The sequence below is a fragment of the Salmo trutta genome, chromosome 25 (genome assembly GCF_901001165.1).
Source record: "Salmo trutta chromosome 25, fSalTru1.1, whole genome shotgun sequence".
Taxonomy (NCBI): domain Eukaryota; kingdom Metazoa; phylum Chordata; class Actinopteri; order Salmoniformes; family Salmonidae; genus Salmo; species Salmo trutta.
This window is the reverse complement of record NC_042981.1, coordinates 18,049,594-18,071,785: the sequence shown is the minus strand read 5'-3', so window position 1 is coordinate 18,071,785 and position 22,192 is coordinate 18,049,594. Positions and strand designations below refer to the sequence as shown.

The 22,192-nt window shown below is 43.1% G+C and overlaps 1 protein-coding gene across 3 annotated transcripts in view; it reads left to right on the top strand.

Annotated features, from left to right (window-relative positions):
• The first annotated feature begins 1,718 nt into the window (after positions 1–1,718).
• The window catches only part of LOC115162104 (tectonin beta-propeller repeat-containing protein 2), a 46,237-nt gene continuing 25,763 nt past the window's right edge, over positions 1,719–22,192 (top strand). The window contains exons 1-13 of one of the 3 annotated variants that reach the window (XM_029713072.1): positions 1,719–1,888; positions 2,349–2,587; positions 2,759–2,887; positions 3,484–3,615; positions 5,068–5,225; positions 8,667–8,973; positions 9,340–9,472; positions 9,681–10,151; positions 10,358–11,115; positions 11,360–11,543; positions 13,057–13,230; positions 19,333–19,513; positions 19,911–20,052. In XM_029713072.1, the coding sequence (XP_029568932.1) occupies positions 2,366–2,587; positions 2,759–2,887; positions 3,484–3,615; positions 5,068–5,225; positions 8,667–8,973; positions 9,340–9,472; positions 9,681–10,151; positions 10,358–11,115; positions 11,360–11,543; positions 13,057–13,230; positions 19,333–19,513; positions 19,911–20,052 (2,991 nt within the window). In that variant the 5' untranslated portion in view covers positions 1,719–1,888; positions 2,349–2,365. Of the gene's footprint in view, positions 1,889–2,343; positions 2,588–2,758; positions 2,888–3,483; positions 3,616–5,067; positions 5,226–8,666; positions 8,974–9,339; positions 9,473–9,680; positions 10,152–10,357; positions 11,116–11,359; positions 11,544–13,056; positions 13,231–19,332; positions 19,514–19,910; positions 20,053–22,192 lie in introns of all 3 variants that reach the window. The other 2 variants (XM_029713071.1, XM_029713073.1) reach the window with 2 other exon arrangements.

Here is a 22,192-nt window from a genome sequence, read left to right as displayed (position 1 = left end):
TCGTATTCTATATTATTATAGCGGTCCGCAAACAAATGTTAGAGGTGCATGCCACCGCCTACTGTCCTGGAGTGTGTAGTTAATCACAGTTCACAGACTGAATAAAGAAACCAGTAATTAAGATAAATTAAACCCTCTTATGTAATACGGTACTACTAAGGAAATAAAAAACAGCCCTACTAACTTATAACAACCTATCCCCAAAATCCCGTTCAACACCCTGATCCCCATCCAACCTCAATAACCCTACACTTCAATATTTCTCTCTTTTCCACATACCGGTACTTACAACAATACATCAACAAATGCTTTACTGTTTCATAAATTATACACGCTGTACACAAACCAATTGCATGCTTGCCAACCAGATATAATGCCGATTTTAATTTACAAAGTCCTAGACGCAACTGAGCAAACACCACCTCTTCCTTCTTAATTTGACCCTTGAATCTTGGTCCACCAACCGTTCTTTGGAGGGCATATTAATGCCCGCCCTTGGGCTCTGAGTCCCACCTCTTCTGCCACACATCTCTACCCAGTGGAGCACAAATATCAATTATATCTAGTTTTAAAGCCCTTTTGGCTACCTGGTCTACTATTTCACTCCCAAGTGGGCTGGGACCCAGCAGAATCGCACTACTACTCCCAGTCTCTTGATTCTCCATAATAACATAGCAGGTCTTCAATAGCAGGTCACTCCTATTAGATTTTCCGGATGACAAACTGTTCAGTACAGACAGGGAATCTGACCATTCTACATTTCTGACTGGTGGAGCGTCCTCCACCCACTGGAGCACCTACTATTGCCAAATGTTCAACTTAATATACTGACAGTTAATCTGTTAGTTTCAACATATCTCTACATCAAATTCAGGGATGTAACCGCCTGCTCCTGTACGACCCAATGATGTACAGTACCAGTCAAAAGTTTGGACACACCTACTCATCCCATGGTTTTTGTATATTTTTACTATTTTCTACATTGTAGACTAATAGTGAAGACATCAAAACTATGACATAACACATATCAAATCATGTAGTAACCAATAAAGTGTTAAACCAATCAAAATATGTTATATTTGAGATTCTTCAGTTGCCACCCTTTGCCTTGATGACAGCTTTGCACACTCTTTGCATTCTCTCAACCAGCTTCATGAGGTAGTCACCTGGAATGCATTTCAGTTAGCAGGTGTGCCTTGTTAAAAGTTAATTTGTGGTAAAAGACCAAGTCCATATTATGGCACGAACAGCTCAAATAAGCAAAGAGAAATTACAGTCCATCATTACTTTAAGACATGAAGCTCAGTCAATCCGGAAAATGTCAAGAACTTTGAAAGTTTCTTCAAGTGCAGTCGCAAAAACCATCAAGCACAATGATGAAACTAGCTCTCATGAGGACCGCCACAGGAAAGGAAGAACCAGAGTTACCTCTGCTGCAGAGGATAAGTTAATTAGAGTTACCAGCCTCAAGCTCTGGATCCAACAAATATTTGCTTTGTCTATCATATTGAAATGCCAATACACATAGCTGGATGCTGCAGGTCACTCACTGGGATTACTGTATGTGTCCATGAATACACAAATGTTGGTCGTAATATCAAGGTGCCTATTTAGTTTGACACACAACAGAGAAAAATAAACAATATTGACAATACATTTTTTTATGAGAATAAACTTCTCATCTGGCACAGTAGAGGCAGCCATGCATAATTGTACTCCCGCGAGACTAGGAAGTCAGAGTTGTTGACAACCATAGCTCTTGACGTTCTCGAATAATAAATCATAGAAGGTTGCGATAGCAATGTCGGCAGCTCTATCTTTTATACATGAGTTTAGCGTAACGTACGTGTCATCTATATGATAACAGGATATAGGGACGTAATATAATGTAAGTCTGTGTAAACACTTGTGTTTTGTATTTGTAGTTAGTTAACGATAACTAGGCTAGTCAACATTATCTAGTTAGCTCATGTCTCAAAGTGAAATGGCAAAATTGCTGACAAACATCTCTTGGCCTGGGTGTGCTCATTCTAAGCTCGTTAGCTATCCAATATTTTCGGTTGCAGGCTTATTCAATTTTGACCTGCCCAAGTAATGTCACTAGCTGGTAGTTTCAGTTGATGTGGATTGTTGCTAGCTAGGCTAATCGAGCTAGCGCTAACTGGGCGTGTGCTAGCTAGTAGAAGGTGTGAAAAACCTGAGGATAACCACTGCAGCAACTAGCAAGCTAGGTACCAAGCCTGGTCCCACGCTATGTACTCTAGTCAAATATTATATCATTCTATGCCATACATGTCATGTCTATCACCATGCGTTCAACACATGCCTAATTTTCTTGTCAACAGCAGAGCATTGCCTGTGCACTATGGCAGCCCAAACTCCTCCACAGAGCGCCCTGAGGGAGTTCTGTCCCCTATACTACTTGCTTAATGCAATACCTGCCAAGGTCCAGAAAGGCTTCCGCTCTGTAATGGTCTACCTGACTGCTCTGGACACCAACAGCGATTACATTGCTGTGGGGAGCAGTATTGGGATGCTCTACCTGTACTGCAGGCGGGTCAGACAGATTAATAAATACAGCATAGAGGTGAGTATGCCACTGTTTTAGGCATTGCTTAGTTGATTGAATTATTTTGCACTTTCACCCCAAAGCAACTTTGGTAACAAACATCCAAATATTAGATATGAAAAAAAATGTAAGTAAAAGTTTTTGCCCCAAGTAAGTAAGTATGTCATTCTAAACATGTTATCGTTCCAGGGGAAATCCGAAGCTATCACAGCAGTGAAGCTGCTCAGTTGTTTTGATGACTTGGTGGCAGTGGGCACGGCGTTTGGTCGGGTTGCTGTCTTTCAACTGGTGTCTCAACTTCCAGGCAGGAACAAACAGGTATGCCAACAAACCAATCAGTCAACTGAACTGTTGATATGACTAAAGATAGTGTTTTTGAGCAGTTTTTTTTTTGTTGTTTATTTTATTCTAGGCTTGGGTAATATACCTGTATACCGGGGTGTTTAGAAATACCTACAGTATGATTTAAAAAAAAAGACATAGTGGTGGCTCGATGGCAAGATCATGCTTATTGGTTAGAGCAAAGACAATCCCCTTCTGGATCTAGATCCTTGCTGTTTAATTTTTGTTTTTTTGCGCGCAGCAAACTGTGAGTAGCCTTTTGTGATTGTTGTATAACTTTATGAGCTGGGTTGCAATTAGTTTATGTTCGCTTGCGTATTGTTAGCATTAAGCAAGCGTCCGCTATGGGACTTCGCTAGTAATTTGCTAGCTGTATTTATTTATTTTTACGTTTAGAAAACAATAGTATGTTATGGTACAGGAACAGTATGATGGTATAAACATTCATATACCACCCAACCCTTTTTTATTCTCTTCTAAAATGAACAGGTGCAAACATAGCACAGATGTAAGTGCTTAGTAAATGTGTCCATTTGTGTAGCAAAACACTGATGTCCCTCTATTTTCTGTAGCTAAGGAGATTTGATGTGGTTGGTTTGCACAAAAGCACAGTCACTGCCTTGGCCTGGAGTGCTAATGGAATGAAGCTCTTCTCTGGTGATGACAATGGAAAGGTTGTGTACTCTACTGTGGACCTGGATCAGGTATAGCAGCTTTCATTCTTTCATTTTGGGTCAAGGTCTTTTTTGTGTGAATTTTCAGTAACACTTTACTTAAAGCCTACAGGTATAATGTATTATGCAGTTATAATGAGACTTGCCATAAGCATTTATTACCCCTTTATACTCCCTTATATCCTCCAATAACAGTTATCAATATATCTATCAATCACACTGTGCTGTTTGTTTATTAACTCACTTCTCTCACATGTGTTGTATCCTCAGGGTGTATGTAACCCAGTATCCTCAGGGTGTATGTAAACCTGTATCCTCAGGGTGTATGTAACTCAGTATCCTCAGGGTGTATGTAACCCAGTATCCTCAGGGTGTATGTAACCCAGTATCCTCAGGGTGTGTGTAACCCAGTATCCTCAGGGTGTATGTAACCCAGTATCCTCAGGGTGTATGTAACCCAGTATCCTCAGGGTGTATGTAACCCAGTATCCTCAGGGTGTATGTAACCCAGTATCCTCAGGGTGTATGTAACCCAGTATCCTCAGGGTGTATGTAACCCAGTATCCTCAGGGTGTATGTAACCCAGTATCCTCAGGGTGTATGTAACCCAGTGTCCTCAGGGTGTATGTAACCCAGTGTCCTCAGGGTGTATGTAACCCAGTGTCCTCAGGGTGTATGTAACCCAGTATCCTCAGGGTGTATGTAACCCAGTATCCTCAGGGTGTATGTAACCCAGTATCCTCAGGGTGTATGTAACCCAGTATCCTCAGGGTGTGTGTAACCCAGTATCCTCAGGGTGTGTGTAACCCAGTATCCTCAGGGTGTGTGTAACCCAGTATCCTCAGGGTGTGTGTAACCCAGTATCCTCAGGGTGTGTGTAACCCAGTATCCTCAGGGTGTGTGTAACCCAGTATCCTCAGGGTGTGTGTAACCCTGTATCCTCAGGGTGTGTGTAACCCTGTATCCTCAGGGTGTGTGTAACCCTGTATCCTCAGGGTGTGTGTAACCCTGTATCCTCAGGGTGTGTGTAACCCTGTATCCTCAGGGTGTGTGTAACCCTGTATCCTCAGGGTGTGTGTAACCCTGTATCCTCAGGGTGTGTGTAACCCTGTATCCTCAGGGTGTGTGTAACCCTGTATCCTCAGGGTGTGTGTAACCCTGTATCCTCAGGGTGTGTGTAACCCTGTATCCTCAGGGTGTGTGTAACCCTGTATCCTCAGGGTGTGTGTAACCCTGTATCCTCAGGGTGTGTGTAACCCTGTATCCTCAGGGTGTGTGTAACCCTGTATCCTCGGGGTGTGTGTAACCCTGTATCCTCAGGGTGTGTGTAACCCTGTATCCTCAGGGTGTGTGTAACCCTGTATCCTCAGTTTGTATGTAACCCAGAATGCTCAGGGTGTATGTAACCCAGAATGCTCAGGGTGTATGTAACCCAATATTGCGGTTGAAGCTTTGACGTGTGTTGTATGCTCATATCCTTAGGGTGTGTGTAACCCTGTGTTACTGTTTGAGGAGCTCTCAGCCATAGTCCAGCTGGAGTACAGTCAGAAGGTCCTGCTCATCTCCTCTTATCAGAGATCCCTGCTGTTCTACACCCAGGAACAGACCCTGCAGCAGCTGGGCACCAAGCCTAGGAAGAGGTAGCCACTTACTCATTAAAAGTACCACAACTTACACTGAGTATACAAAACATTAAGAACACCTGCTCTTTCCGTGGCATAGTCTGACCAGGGGAATCCAGGTGAAAGCTGTGATCCCTTATCGATGTCACTTCAATCAGTGTAGATGAAGGGGAGGAGACAGGTTAAATAATGATTTTTAAGCCTTGAGACGTGTATGTGTGCCATTCAGAGGGTGAATGGACAAGACAAGTGTCTTTGAACGGAATATAGTAGGCAGTAGGATAGAAGTAGGTGCCAGGCGCACCAGTTTGTGTCAAGAACTGCAACGCTGCTGGGCTTTTCACACTCAACAGTTTCCCATATGTATCACGAATGGTCCACCACCCAAAGGACATCCCGACAACTGGCCTCACAACCGCAGACCACGTATAACCACGCCAGCCCAGGATCTCCACATTCGATTTCTTCTCAGACCAGCCACCCGGACAGCTGATGAAACTGTGGGTTTGCACAATCAAAGAATTTCTGCACAAACTGTCAGAAACCATCTCAGGGAAAATCATCTGCATGCTCATCGTCCTCATCAGGGTCTTGACCTGACTGCAGTTCGGCATCGTAACCGACTTCAGTGGGAAAATGCTCACCTTCAATGGCCACTGGCATGCTGGAGAGGTGTGCTCTTCACGGATGAATCCCGTTTTCAACTGTACCGGGCAGGTGGCAGACGTGTGTCGTGTGGGCGAGCGGCTTTCTGATGTCAACGTTGTGAATGGGGTGCCACATGGTGGGGTTATGGTATGGGCAGGCATAAAGCTACGGACAACGAACCCAATTGCATTTTATCGATGGCAATTTGAATGCACAGCGATACCGTGATGAGGTCCTGAGGCCTATTGTCGTGCCATTCATCTGCCGCCATTGCCTCGTTTCAGCACTGCCTCATGTCGTAAGGATCTGTACACAATTCCTGGAAGCTGAAAATGTCCCAGTTCTTCCATGGCCTGCATACTCACCAGACATGTCACCCATTGAGCATGTTTGCGATGCTCTGGATCGACGTGTACGACGGCGGGCTCAAGTTCCCTCCAATATCCAGCAACTTCGCACTGCCATTGAAGAGGAGTGGGACAACATTCCACAGGCCACAATCAACAGCCTGATCAACTCTATGTGAAGGAGATGTGTCACACTGCATGTGGCAAGTGGTGGTCACTCACTAGGGCTGTTACGGTGACCGTATTACCGCCACTCCGGCGGTCACAAGTTGTGACGACAGTCAAATTCCACGTAACCTATTAGTCATGGTAATTAGGCTTCTCAACTCTGATGCTGCTGATGGTCATTAGCAGCCTACTGAACTTGCTAACTTCCTTGTATTCAGCACTCTTTTGTGCCTCTAATCACTCACATTAATACAAATGTAATCGAAAATCTAATGCAACATTTCTATAGGCTATGCAATTGCGTGAGAAAACAGAGTGATGGCCTCTCTTAAAAAGAGGAGGATCCCATCACCTTTCTATAGGCTAGGTCTAGTATATTTATTTCTCAACTTTATTTCTCAACTATTCATCACATTGCTTCTCTTTACCACAGGAGCATAGCCTACCTGGCTGACATGAAAATGAACCACAGGAAAAGTGTTCTCCATTCACTATTTAAGTGCATATATGACATGTATTTTTTGAGACAGGTGCATGATAATGGTCCATTCTAAATCAAAACAAATTTCACACTTATATTTTTGAGTATATGTAAAGACACGATTAAATCAAGAATAGTCTGATGGGTGACAATATTAGCCTATCACTTGTGAATGATATAACTTGTGAATAATGCCCAGTTTGTGTGCAGTAAGGCAAGAAACAGCGCATGCCTTTTTTTGTGCAACTTTTTCAAGTCATAGTCACACACATCAAGTAGCCTAGCTCATAGGCCTATATGTTTTGATTTGTATAAGGTTTGTATCACAACTGAAGTGGCCAAATAACAACTTAAAATGAAGCACGTTAATCCATTTTACAACAGGTGTAGAGCCTAACTGACCTACATACGCAGCGCATGAGTTTCAAGTTTGGGGAAGATTTTCACCATAAAAATTATAATACAAGCATTACATGCATAATCGCATTTGCGGTCACTTTTGAGAACGTTTTTTTTCCCTGCTAATTGATTGCAGTTTTGAACATTTGCCCGTATAGCCTACTGCCGTGTGCTCATTGCTGCGCTTATAATGTGAGAAATAGCCTAATAATTTATTAACTTTTTTAGCTAAACGTTCTGATCTGCTGCGTCAGCCTCATTGCAATTAAAAACTTTTTTGATGATGCTAGTCGTTGTATTAATTTGGGATCTATGACATCCCACAACTGTCCCAGACTATGTTTGGAATAATACGAATTGAGATATCTGAGAAACCCATGTGAGTGAGAGGTGTTTCGGAGCACGCAGACGTGAGAAGGGAATTGTCATTTTTATATTCAGCCCAACGGCCACTAGCCGCAACAGGCATGGATTCTTTTGGGGTGCATTACAGCCACAGAAAGGGGATGCCGCCGGGAAATTCTAGGGATTATCAAGTGCTTGTCAAATTGTGAATCAGACTGATGAAGTGTGTGCAGCCTGACAAAAAACAAAGCAGAGCTCATGCCTTGTGACTTTTTTCAAATCATCATTAGTCACCTCATGCAGTCTTACAATGTATTAAAATCATAACATATAGCCCAACGTTTATTTCACAACTAAAGTTACATAAGGAACTCTAAATGACGCATATAGGAGGACCTGTTTCTTTAACCGCTTAACACAGAGTAGCTGTATGTGAGCACTCCCTCAAATCGTTTGGAGAAAATATCCTTTCTATTTTATTCAGCTATGTTCAATTGTATTCTTCATACTATAAAATAATGCCATGGAATTCTAAGTAAATCTTTTTTGCTAAATGAACTAGTGTAGCCCACAGCTAAAAGGCATAACCAGATCAGGGCCTAACAAGGACAACGCAGAGTATGCTATTCTGTTCTTCTGAAATAGATGATCCAAAGGTCTGCATCAGTGACTTGTAGGCTATGCATGGAAGCCAGCAGATGCTAAATGTGTTTGTTAATTAACGTTAAATTATCGTGAGACTGGCAATTATTTGCTTGACAATCAGCGGCTGACAAAATGTCATGACCACCACAGCCCTAGTGGTCACACCAGATACTGACTGGTTTTCTGATCCACGCCCCTACTTTTTTTTTTTTTTTTAAGGTATCTGACTGTGACCAACAGATGCATACCTGTATTCCCAGTCATGTGAAATCCATAGATTAGGACCTAATTCATTTATTTCAATCGACTGATTTCCTTACATGAACTGTAAACACAGTAAAAAAAAAAGTGAAATTCTAGCATGTTGCATTTAATATTTTTATTCAGTGTAATATATTTATCTTGCATTGTTGTTGTTCCTCAAAGCAATGGGAAGTTTGGTGCGTGCTTCCAGCCAGGCCTGTGTAAGCAGAGTGACCTGCTAGTCTATGCAGCGAGGCCTGGCCTCCGGCTGTGGCGGACGGATGTAAGAGGGCTTGTGGTGGACACGCTGGTCCTCAAGCGTCTGTTCAACCAGGAGGTGCCGCAGTTTGAGCTGTTTGCCAGGCCGGGCCCCACGGGGGGTTGCCGGCCCCACGAGAGGCAGCTGGGTGTGGTGAGCTGCTTCCTCAGAGAGGGCTGGGTCCTCAGCTGGAACGAATACAGTGTCTACGTGTTGGACTGCCTCAACCAGGTAAAGATGTCCTCAGGCAGGAATGGATACTTTTTTGTTGTTGAAATATTTTTGTATATTTTTTTTTTCATAACAAAAGGGTAGACAAGCAGGAACATTTACATCATTCACTTAATACAAAGGAATGGATACTTTACATGGATATCTGGATTAATGGATACATTAATACATGAATTTGAGCTGTCTTATGTATTTCCTCAACCAGGTAATCACTTTTGAATCACTTTTGTCACAAATCATATTTTGATAGAGAAAAAAGTAGTCGGGTAGGTGAATCTAGCCTGTGAGAGTCTTTAAACCTGTGTCCTGTCAGGGTGTCATATTACAGGTCTATCTCTGTAAAAAAAAGAAAAGCTGCCTTTCTAGGTGATCATCGGTGCACTGGAGAGCTGTGGGGACATCATCTCTGTATCATGCACCGAAAATGAAATCTTCATCCTGAAAGGAGATCGGGACATTGTTCGCATCTCGAATGCTCCTGAGGACTTGGCTTCCAACAGTAAGATGACATACATAGTACATCGTCATGTCATAATATATCAGAAGCACTTTGTTCATTTCAAACCAAGCATAGAGAGTTGAAAGAGAGAATCATGATCTCCAGCTAACACTTTCCTTACTCCTAGACTTTAATTTTGAATTCTTGTATCTCTATAGTCATTCCCAGATATCTAACAATCTTCTGCTCTTAACTTTATCCCGCCCAGTTTCTGAGTTGTCCTTCCATCTGACCTCTCCCCTGACCACTCCTACCATCCTGCTCCCTCCCACAGGCTGGACTGTCTCCACGGAGCCGATCAGGACAATGGCCATCATCACAGAGCAGGGGGAGCGGGAGAGGCTGGTGGATGAGGAGGTAGAGGAGGTGCTGGAGCAGGACCAGCTGAGTAACACCCCCGAGGCGGGGAAGGCCGGAGCCCTGATGGAGAGACCTGAGGTGGGGGAGCGACTGGACCACCAGAGAGGGGGCAGTGTAAGGGGCACCAGTGATTTTCATAGCCGCAGCAGTTCCATCACGTCCTGCGACAGCGTTCAGGGCATGATGCTCTCCACCAGTACCATGGAGCAGTCAGAGCTGTCCTCCAGCCAATACAGTGCCATCAACCAGGAGGACTTTCAGCATGAGCTGGTGGTCCAGGCCATCAAAGTCAAGAAGAAGGCCAAGAGGAGGAGGCAAGGCGAGTGGCAGTTGTAGTGATTTGAAATCTAGTGTGTTATGCTGTGGTTGATGACAAAATGTTTAAAAAATTGCTGCAAATTGCTTTTTTAATAGTTTCTTAATCTAACAGCTTGTCTTATAATTACGTTTCTCTTATGGTTCAAGCCACTAATGTTGAAACTTCTTGCTGCTATGTTCTCCCGCTCTCTCTTTTTCTCTCTACAGAAAGTGGGAACCGCATCGGTGAGCAGCACAACAGCTGGTCCGAGAGCATTTACAGTCAGGATGGAGGAGGGGGCAGCGACGGGGGGACCAGCACCTCTATCAGTGAGCCCCCCTCAGCTTCCGACCACACAAGTTTCCCGTGCAGCAGTCTGGATCTACAGTGCAGGAGCAGCGGATCCCTCGACCAGGAGGGCTCCATCAGTGGGGGCTCTCCAGAACTCACTACCTCTGGAGCTCAGAGCGAGGGTGGTGACCAGAGAGAGGACCCTCTGACTCAGACTCAACCCCCTGGGACTCAGCCTCCCTCCTGCCCCATGTCCCTGCCCTCCCAGGACATGGAGTGCCAGTCCTACCCAGAGAATGGCAACAGCCCCTCCGTCAATAACAAAGAGGGGGAGACTCCCACCCGACACGTAGACCTATTACTGGAGTGCACCTTTGCCTACATGCAGACCTCGAAGGAGCAGGACCCCATGGAGGAGCAGGAGGATGATCTCCTGAGCCCCCTCATTGGGCCGGATGACTTGGACCAGGACGACCCCCACCACCAGCACTGTCTTCTGGATCTGGAGCCTCCTAGCTGTGTTGATCAGATGCGTTATTCCCTGGAGCCTGAGCAGTGCCCCTCTAGTGACGAGGAGGACATTTACGCTGTCCACGGAGTTCCGTACTCAGCCTCCAGCGCCAGCCTGGGAGACAGACTCAACGCCCTCAACCTCCAGGGGTCCAACATCGGGCAGCAGGACCAAGACAATACAGTAATAGTTATACTAGTGGTTACAGTTATATTACACACAACATGTGACGTTGCATCTTGCACCTTCCTCACTGTGTGTGCTACAGTACATCACATTCCATTTCAATGTGGTTAGTAATGGCGCATCAAAATGAAAAGCAATGGATCATTTGATTGTTATTAGTCATTTTATGGCACATTTATAACACACAAACCATTACTGTAGGATGCTGTGTCTGGTTTGAAACTTCTCTCCTCTCCTGTAGTTGGCAGAGAGCTGGATGGGCTACACAGGGCCAGGCTGTGGCATCCTCAACCTGGTTGTAACTGACCAATACATCTGGTGTCTGGACTTTAAAGGAGGCCTGTACTGCAGTGCCCTCCCAGACAGGGGCCTGAGCTGGCAGAAGTTTGAGGACAATGTGCAGCAGGTGGCACTGTCACCTTCAGGTGATGAGGATGTCTGTAATATGGTCATTTAGCAGAAGCTTTTATTAATCTATTGTTAGATGCTTTTATTTCTAAATCTGCAATATGTAACCTTTTAGGCGACATGACCAAATTCACATAGAAACGTGAGTTATAGATCTGTCATTATCATTAAAAGAAAGTCTAAGAAGTGGTAGATCTGTTCTATATGCACTATTTCTATGCTTCCCGTTCTTAAGTTGAATTTTTGCGACTTTGACTATCGGTTTTGAACACCAGCTGAAAATACAATATTTTTGGGTATTGAAAAGATGTTCCACTGCGGTTTAGATGCTACAAAGATTATCTACACTATATTTGCTTGTTTTATCATATAAACTGACATTAAGAGAACTATTAGAATTTAAGCAACCAGGAAATGGTGGGCGATTTCTGCATATTGTACCTTTTTAAGCTTTTATTGATATTTTATTCAGTGACTGGGTCTGTTAGGGTCTATCATGTGTATATATTGTGGAAGAGATGAAAGGCACTGTAGTTGATGGAGACAGACTGCACCAGCAACCACTATCATCGAGATAGATCTGTACTTTTCGGAGTTAGTTTGATTACCAAAATGACATCTTTGGATGTACACTACCGTTCAAAAGTTTGGGGTCACTTTGAAATGTCCTTATTTTTTAAAGAAAATCACCTTTTTTGTCCATTTTTTAAAATAACATCAAATTGATCAGAAATACAGTGTAGACATTGTTAATGCTGTAAATGACTATTGTAGCTGGAAACGGCTGTGTTTAAATGGAATATCTACATAGGCGTACAGAGGTCCAATATCAGCAGCCATCATTCCTGTGTTCCAATGGCACGTTGTGTTAGCTAATCCAAGTTTATCATTTTAAAAGGCCAATTGATCGTTAGAAAACCCTTTTGCAATTATGTTAGCACAGCTGAAAACTGTTAAAGAAGCAATAAGTTTGCACTGTCCTGTGAAGGGAGTAGTACACAGCGTTGTACGAGATCTTCAGTTTCTTGGCAATTTCTCGAATGTAATAGCCTTCATTTCTCAGAACAAGAATAGACTGATGAGTTTCTGGCCATTTTGAGCCTGTAATCGAACCCACAAATGCTGATGCTCCAGATACTCAACTAGTCTAAAGAAGGCCAGTTTTATTGCTTCTTTAATAAGACAACAGTTTTCAGCTGTGCTAACATAATTGCAAATGGGTTTTCTAATGATCAAATAGCCTTTTAAAATGATAAACTTGGATTAGCTAACACAAAGTGCCTTTGGAACATAGGAGTGATGGTTGCTGATAATGGGCCTATGTAGATATTCCATAAAAAATCTGCTGTTTCCAGCCACAATAGTCAACATTAACAATGTCTACACTGTATTTCTGATCAGTTTGATGTTATTTTAATGGACAACTTTTTTTGCTTTTCTTTCAATAACAAGGACATTTCTAAGTGACCCCAAACTTTTGAATGATAGTGTACATATTAGTAGATGCATTAAAGTTTCATTTTATTTTAGGGTCCCTGCTATGGAAGGTGGAACAGAAGACCATGACAGCATATGCATGTGGTAAAGTCACCATCAAAGGAAAGAGGCACTGGTACAAGGCCCTGGAGGATTCTGCCTTTGTGGCGCTTGGTGAAGACACAGCATGGATCATCCGAACCAGCGGGGACCTCTACCTGCAGACAGGTGAGCTACTGGTGACTATTCTGTACTGTATGTCCTTTTACTATTAATGGAGTATAGATGAACAGACCTGATTAGATCAAACACATTTAGACAAATTCATGTAAAAAAAAAAAAAGTTGCTTCAAGATTTTGATGGCACATTATTTGAATGCATCTTTAATGTAAGTATTGTTAATGTACTTTTTGCACAACGGCCTGATTCGCTCTATTTTAAACAAGACTTTGTGATTTTAGCCCTAGGTGGTCTCAATAGAGTATTAAGAATATTATATCACAATCCTGTTTATTGGCAGTCTGAACTCTCAATTCAGCAAATCAGTTCCTGAGATTAACCATTCTCCATTAGATGGCGCTGTTCAGGCCCATAGTAAATAGTATCATCAGTCACTGGCTAAATCTTTTTAGAGGTAATCATAATTCTGTACGGATGGCATATTAAGGATCAAAATAATGAAGCCTAGTAAATCCAAAACATGCTTTTAGAAAGTAATGTCTAACCTTTGGTGTTGTGATGGATTGTAACACACTCGCTGGCCCTGCCCTGCTGGTCATGACAAGTATTATATTATTATACTTTGGGTGGGTTTAATCCTGGATGCTGATTGGTTAAAACTGCGTTCCAGCCGATGTCTATTCCACAAGTTACCACCGGCTAAAGCTATGATGTTGAAATGCCTATTTACTCTGTTTCATCTCACTGCCCAGCCAGGCAATTTATAAACTTGATCTCCACTGTAAAAAGCATCTTGACATTATCTCCCACTTCTTTTAGACTAGCGTTTGATTTTCAACAGGGGAGATTTGTATAAACCTTGTCTGTCTCTCTGACATTTACAACAATGTTTTTCTATACTGAAATTCGATCTCCAGCTGTCCCATAATATTGAACGTGTCCGACGGGAGTCGGGAAGAGACAGACAGGCAGGCAGCTTTTGTCAGCCAGTCGAAATCATGAATCAGCTGGCATAATTTTTATGGATATATGCAAAGAAATGTCAGTTGAAAACAGGTCAAATGAAACGAAATGCAGCTAGTTTGCTGTCTTTCCAGCTTCAGATTTCAGTGATTGTGTTAGCTGTGTTGTTGGCTAGCTCCTCAGAACTAGAACTGATGAGAGAGCACATTTTCTACGCCAGGCAAAATTATGCATCATTAGCTCATTGTTAGGAATGTATCCAAATAAATGTCACTAGAAAACACCTTAAACAAATGCAAATGTAGACACTTTGCTGTTATTCTGTCTGCACTGTTTGACGTGACTGTAACTTAGCCGTAGTTGTCTAGCTAGCAAGCAAGGGATAAGAACATTGCCAGTCATTATGGCAATGGAACATTTAGAACGAACGACTGGGTCGCTCGCGTCCATAGATACAGAAAATAAAGACTAAACGACTGGGTCGTGTCTCTGGCAACAGAACCAATAGAACGAAAGACCAGCCGGCTTGGGTAGCAACTTTAGATTTGTGTCGGGACTATATCTCGTGGAAGAAGGAAATGGTATGAATAAATTAATCAAAATAACGTTTCTAATGAACGTTTGTCAATCATTATTTTTACAATTGAAGTAGGACGTTTACATACACCTTAGCCAAATACATTTAAACTCAGTTTTTCACAATTCCTGACATTTAATCCAAGTAAAAATTCCCAGTCTTAGGTCAGTTAGGATCACCACTTTATTTTAAGATTGTGAGATGTCAGAATAATAGTAGAGAGAGAGTGATTTATTTCAGCTTTTATTTCTTTCATCACATTCCCAGTGGGTCAGAAGTTCACATACTCAATTAATATTTGGTAGCATTGCCTTTAAATTGCTTAACTTGGGTCAAATGTTTCAGGTAGCCTTCCACAAGCTTCCACAATAAGTTGTGTGAATTTTGGCCCATTCCTTTTGACAGAGCTGGTGTAACTGAGTCAGGTTTGTAGGCCTCCTTGCTCGCACACGCTTTTTCAGTTCTGCCCACACATTTTCCATAGGATTGAGGTCAGGGATTTGTGATGGCCACTCCAATACCTTGACTTCGTTGTCCTTAAAACCTCTTTGGGCTAGGGGGCACTATTTTCACGTCCGGATGAAAAGTGTGCCCAAAGTAAACTGCCTGCTGCTCAGGCCCAGAAGCTAGGATATGCATATAATTGGTAGATTTGGATAGAAAACAATCTAAGGTTTCTAAAACTGTTAAAATTATGTCTGTGAGTATAACAGAACTTATTTGGCAGGCGAAACCCCGAGGAAAAACCATCCAGGAAAAAAATATTTTGAGGTCACTGTCTTTTCAATTGGGTTTCTATGGAGAACTAGATTTATGAGGGACCTGGTTGCAGTTCCTATGGCTTCCACTAGATGTCAGCAGTCTTTAGAAATTGGTTGATGTTTTTCCTTTGAGAAATGAAGAAGTAGCCCTTTCCTTTCTAAGTTTAGAGCCAAGTGGACTGTTTTGTTTGGGGAGTGCGACCTGAAACTCGCTCCACTTTCATTTTATCCGCTATTGAACACAGAATAAACTGTCTTACATTTTATCGATTATTTGTTTTAAAATATCTAAAGTTGGATTAGGAAAGTGGTTTGAAATGTTTGGATCAAGTTTACAGGTAACTTATTAGATACTTTGTAGTCACGTTGGGCGAGTTGGAACCAGTGTATTTTCTGATTCAAACGCGCCAAATAAACACGCCAAATAAATTTACATTTTGGGGATATAACGACAGAATTTATTGAACAAAAGGACCATTTGTGATGATTAATGGACATTTTGGAGTGCCAACAGAAGATCATCTTCAAAGGTAAGGCATGAATTATATTGTTATTTCTGACTTTTGTGTAGCACCTGCCTGGTTGAAATCTGATTTTCATGTGTTGGTATGCTGGGCGCTGTCCTCAGATAATCTCATGGTTTGCTTTCACTGTAAAGCCTTTTTGAAATCTGACACTGCGGCTGGATAAACAAGAAGTTCATCTTTAAACCGATGTATAACACTTGTTTGATTTATGAATTATTATTATGAGTATTTCTGTTTTTGAATTTGGAGCGCTGCAATTTCACTGGGTGTTGTCAAATCGATCCCGCTAACGGGGTTGGCACGCGAAGGGATCCATAAGAAGTTAAGCCATTTTGCTACAACTTTGGAAGTATGCTTGGGGTCATTGTCCATTTGGAAGACCCATTTGCGACCAAGCTTTAACTTTCTGACTGATGTCTTGTGATGTTGCTTCAATATATCCACATAATTTTCGTTCCTCATGATGCCATCTATTTTGTGAAGTGCACCAGTCCCTGCTGCAGCAAAGCACCCCCACAATATGATGCTGCCACCCCCGTGCTTCACGGTTGGGATGGTGTTCTTCAGCTTGCAAGCATCCCCCTTTTTCCTCCAAACATAACAATGGTCATTATGGCCGAACAGTTCTATTTTTGTTTCATCAGACGAGAGGACATTTCTCCAAAAAGTATGATCTTTGTCCCATGTGCAGTTGCAAACCGTAGTCTGGCTTTTTTATGTTGATTTTGGCTTCTTCTTTGCTGAGCGGCCTTTCAGGTTATGTCGATATAGGACTCGTTGTACTGTGGATATAGATACTTTTGTACCTGTTTCCTCCAGCATCTTCACAAGGTCCTTTGCTGCTGTTCTGGGATTGATTTGAACTTTTCGCACCAAAGTACACTCATCTCTAGGAGACAGAATGCATCTCCTTCCTGAGCGGTATAACGGCTGCGTGGTCCCATGGTGTTTATACTTGCGTACTATTGTTTGTACAGATGAATGTAGTACATTCAGGCTTTTGGAAATTGCTCCCAAGGATGAACCAGACGTGTGCAGGTCTACAATTTTTATTTCTGAGGTCTTGGCTGATTTCTTTTGATTTTCAAATGATGTCAAGCAAAGAGGCACTGAGTTTAAAGATAGGCCTTGAAATACATCCACAGGTACACCTCCAATTGACTCAAATGATGTCAATTCGCCTATCAGAAGCTTCTAAAGCCATGACATCATTTTCTGGAAATTTCCAAGCTGTTTAAAGGCAAAGTCAATTTAGTGTATGTAAACTTCTGACCCACTGGAATTGTGATACAGTGAAGTGAAATAATTTGTCTGTAAACAATTGTTGGAAAAATGACTTGTGTCATGCACAAAGTAGATGTCCTAACCGACTTGCCAAAACTATAGTTTGTTAACAAGAAATGTGTGGACTGGTTGAAAAACAAGTTTTAATGACTCCAACTTAAGTGTATGTAAACTTCCGACTTCAACTGTATATATTGGTAAACTGTGAAAGTGATAATGCCCTCAACCGGTGTTTGGAGGATATACAGTTCATTCCGAAATTATTCAGACGCCTTGACTTTTTCCATATTTTTATGTTACTGCCTTATTCTAAAATAAATTTGTTTTTTTTCCCTCGTCAATCTACACAAAATACCACACAAGGACAAAGCAAAGCAGGTTTTTAGACATTTTTGAAAATGTATTAAAAATACAAAAATATATCACATTTACTTAAGTATTCAGACCCTTTACTTAGTACTTTGTTGAAGCACCTTTGGCAACGACTACATCCTCAAGTGTTCTTGTGTATGATGCTACAATCTTGGCACACCTGTATTTGGGGAGTTTCTCCCATTCTTCTCTGCAGATCCACTCAAGCTCTGTTAGGTTGGATGGGGAGCATCTCTGCACAGCTTTATTCGGGTCTCTCCAGAGATGTTTGATCGGGTTCAAGTCCGGGCTCTGGCTGGGCCACTCAAGGACATTCAGAGACTTGTCCCGAAGCCACTCCTACATTGTCTTGGCTGTTTTCTTAGGGTTGTTGTCCTGTTGGAAGGTGAACCTTCACTCCAGTCTGAGGTCCTGAGCACTCTGGTGCAGGTTTTCATCAAGGATCTCTCTGTACTTTTCTACGTTCATCTTTGCCCCCGATCCTGACTAGTCTCCCAGTCCCTGCCGCTGAAATACATCCCCACAGCATGATTCTGCCACTACGATGCTTCACACTAGGGATGTTGCAAGTTTTCTTCCAGACGTGATGCTTGGCATTCATCAGACCAGAGAATCTTGTTGTCATGGTCTGAGTCTTTTTAGGTGCCTTTTGGCAAACTCCAAGTGTACTGTCATGTGCCTTTTACTGAGGAGTGGCTTCCGTCTGTCCACTCTACCATAAAGGCCTGATTTGTGGAGTCCTGCGGAGATGGTTGTCTTTCTGGAAGGTTCTCCCATCTCCACAGAGGAACTCTGGATCACTTGTCAGAGTGACCATCGGGTTCTTGGTCACCTCCTTGACCAAGGCCCTTCTCCCCTGATTGCTCAGTTTGGCCAGGCGACCAGCTCTAGGAAGATTCTTGGTGGTTCCAAATTTCTTCCGTCTAAGAATGATGCCAATTGTGTTCTTGGGGACCTTCAATGCTGCAGACATTTTTTAGTACACTTCCCCAGATCTGTGTCTCAACACAATCCTGTCTCGGAGCTCTACGGACAATTCCTTCAACCTCACGGCTTGGTTTTTGCTCTGACATGCACTGTGAACTGTGGAACCTTAAGTAGACAGGTGTGTGCCTTTTCAAATCATGTCCAATCAATTGAATTTACCACAGGTGGACTCCAATCAAGTCGTAGAAACATCTCAAGGATGATCAATGGAAACAGGATTCACCTGAGCTCAATTTTGAGTCTCATAGCAAAGGGTCTGAATTACTTATGTGAGTTAGTGAGGGGCTGGGAATGTCTGTATGTAACAGAATGTCAATCATGCTAAACTATTAGCAGTATAGCAGTCTCACATTAGTTTCTTAGTTAATCATATCGAATTCAAATGAAATGTATATATCCCATATACATACAGTGCATTCGGAAAGTATTCAGACCCCTTGACTTTTCCCACATTTTGTTATGTTACAGCCTTATTCTAAAATAGATAAATATTTTTTCCCCCCTCATTAATCCACACACAATACCCCATAATGACAAAGCGAAAACAGGTTTTGAAATTTGTGCAAATGTATTAAAAATAAAAAACAAATACCTTATTTACAAAAACAACAATTACAACAAATGCCTTAACTCACAGACCGTGAAACTTGACTGTGTGGTTGGGATCCTGTTCTGCAGGTTTGAGTGTGGACCGTCCGTGCGCACGAGCTGTGAAGGTGAACTGCCCGTGTCCTATGGCCCAGATCGTAGCGCATGGCGGGGTGGTGTGGGCCCTCAGCCAACACAGGGCCGTCTTCTACAGAGATGGCCTCAGCAGCTACTGCTCTGAGGGGGAAATGTGGAAGTTTGACAAAATCAGGTAGGACCTTTTTCTGAAAAAGAGAACCTGTGTGTCGTAGGCCCCAGTAACAGTGATAGTGGAGTTAGCTCTGCTCGGTTCTTGTGACAGCCCTGTGGGTTGTGGTGTGGTCATTCCAGATAATTGTAATTTAACAGTGAATATTTCACCTTTTTTGAAAAGAGGAAGGAAGATGTGTGTCATAGAGGCCTCGTAGCAGTGAACATTTAGTTAGTATGACCAACCAGGGTTCAAATCCAGATCTCCAGCATGCCACAGGACTGTGCTAGCCTGCTGAGCTAAAGCCTCTTAGGCATTAGCTTGGGGAGCTAATGCAAGTATTCAGGACTCAGGCAATGTTAGCTTTCTTTGCTGATCATTACATATTCGTGTGAATGTGTTTTTCCTCCTCCCAAAGTGAGAGTCAGGGTCTGGAGCCCATCTGTATAGCCCTGGGAGAGAACAACACGGCTTGGGCTCTGGACACCAGCGGCAGTCTGTGGTTCAGGACTGGAGTCACTGCCAGGAAGCCCCAGGGAGAAGATGACCACTGGTGGCAGGTTGGTATCCTACAGACTGTGTTCAATGTTACTCACACCCATAATTTCCATACGTCGCATATCTTGAACTATGATCGTTTAAGAGTATGTATTATTAAAGTCAAATTTAGGATGGTTTGCATTAGACTTCAGCCTAGGATGAGTATGGGTCTGGTGCCGACAGAGATGGTCGCCTCGCTTCGAGTCCTTAGGAAACTATGCAGTATTTATTTTTTATATTTTTATGTATTATTTCTTACATTATTACCCCAGGAAATCTTAAGTCTTATTACATACAGCCGGGAAGAACTATTGGATATAAGAGCGACGTCAACTTACCAACATTATGACCAGGAATACGACTTTCCCAAAGCGGATCCTTTGTTCAGACCACCACCCAGGACAGTGGATCTAATCCCAGAAGCTGACCCAAAACAACGTCGCCGCAGAAGAGACAGACGGAGCGGCCTCCTGGTCAGGCTCCATAGGCGTGCACACCGCCCACCGCTTCCGAGTATACTACTCACCCATGTCCAGTCTCTTGCCAACAGGGGAGACGAAATTAGAGCAAGGGTTGCCTTATAGAGAGACATCAGAGATTGCAACATTCTCTGTTTCACGGAAACTTGGCTCTCGGGATACGTTGTCGGAATCGGTTCAGCTACTGGGCTTCTCCATGCATCTCACCAACAGAGATAAACACCTCTCTGGGAAGAAGAAGGACGGGGGTGTATGCTTCATGATTAACGACTCATGGTATAATCATAACAACATACAGGAACTCAAGTCCTTCTGCACACCCGACCTAGAATTCCTTACAATCAAATGCCGGCCATATTATCTCCCAAGAGAATTCTCGTCAGTTATCGTCACAGCTGTGTATATACCCCCTCAAGCAGACCCCATGACGACCCTCAAGGAACTTCACTGAAAACCATATATCCTGAGGCTGCATTTATTGTAGCTGGGGATTTTAACAAAGCAAATTTGAGAACAAGCCTGCCTAAATTCTATCAATGTATTGATTGCAGCATTCGCGCGGGCAATACACTCGATCACTGCTACTCTAACTTCCGCGATGTAATCAAGGCCCTCCCTTCGGCAAATCTGACCACGACTCCATCTTGCTCCTACCGTCTTATAGGCAGAAACTAAAACTGTATGTACCCGTGACTAGAACCATTCGAAGCTGGTCTGACCAATCGGAATCCACGCTTCAAGGTTGTTTTGATCACGCAGACTGGGAAATGTTCTGAGCAGCCTCAAAGAATAACATCTAGACGCTGACTCTGTGAGTGATTTTATAAGGAAGTGCATTGGAGATGTTGTACACACTGTGACTATTAAAACCTACCCTAACCAGAATCCCTGGATGGATGGCGACTTTTCCGCAAAACTGAAAGTGCGAACCACCACATTTAACCATGGAAAAGAGGACTGGCAATATGGCCAAATATTAACAGTGTAGTTATTCCCTCCGCAAGGCAATCAAACCAGTGAGATGCCAGTACAGGGACAAAGTGGAGTCGCAATTCAACAGCTCAGACATGAGACGTATGTGGCAGGTTCTACAGGAAATCACGGACTACAAAAAGAAAACCAGCCACGTCACGGACACCGACGTCACGCATCCACACAAACTAAAAACCTTCTTTGCCCGCTTTGAGGAAAATACAGTGCCACCGTCGCGGCCCGCTGACAAGGTCTGCGGCCCCCCTCCTTCTCCATGGCCAACGTAAGAAATTTAACGTGTTAACCCTCGCAAGGCTGCTGGCCCAGACGGCATCCCAAGCCGCATGAGCAGATCAGCTGGCTGGTGTGTTTACGGACATATTCAATCTTTGAGAGACTAGTCAAGGATCATATCACCTCTACCTTACCGGCCACCCTAGACCCACTTCAGTTTGCATACCACCCCAACAGGTCCAAAGACGATGCAATCGCCATCACACTGCACACTGCCCTTTCCCATCTGGACAAGAGGAATACCTATGTAAGAAATGTCAACCCTGCCCTGTGCAATTGGGTCCTGGACTTTTTGACGGGCCCTCCCCAGGTGGTGAAAGTAGGAAACAAAATCTCCACTTCGCTGACCCTCAACCCCACAGGGTGCATGCTCAGCTCCCTCCTGTACTCCCTGTTCACCCATGACTGCGTGGCT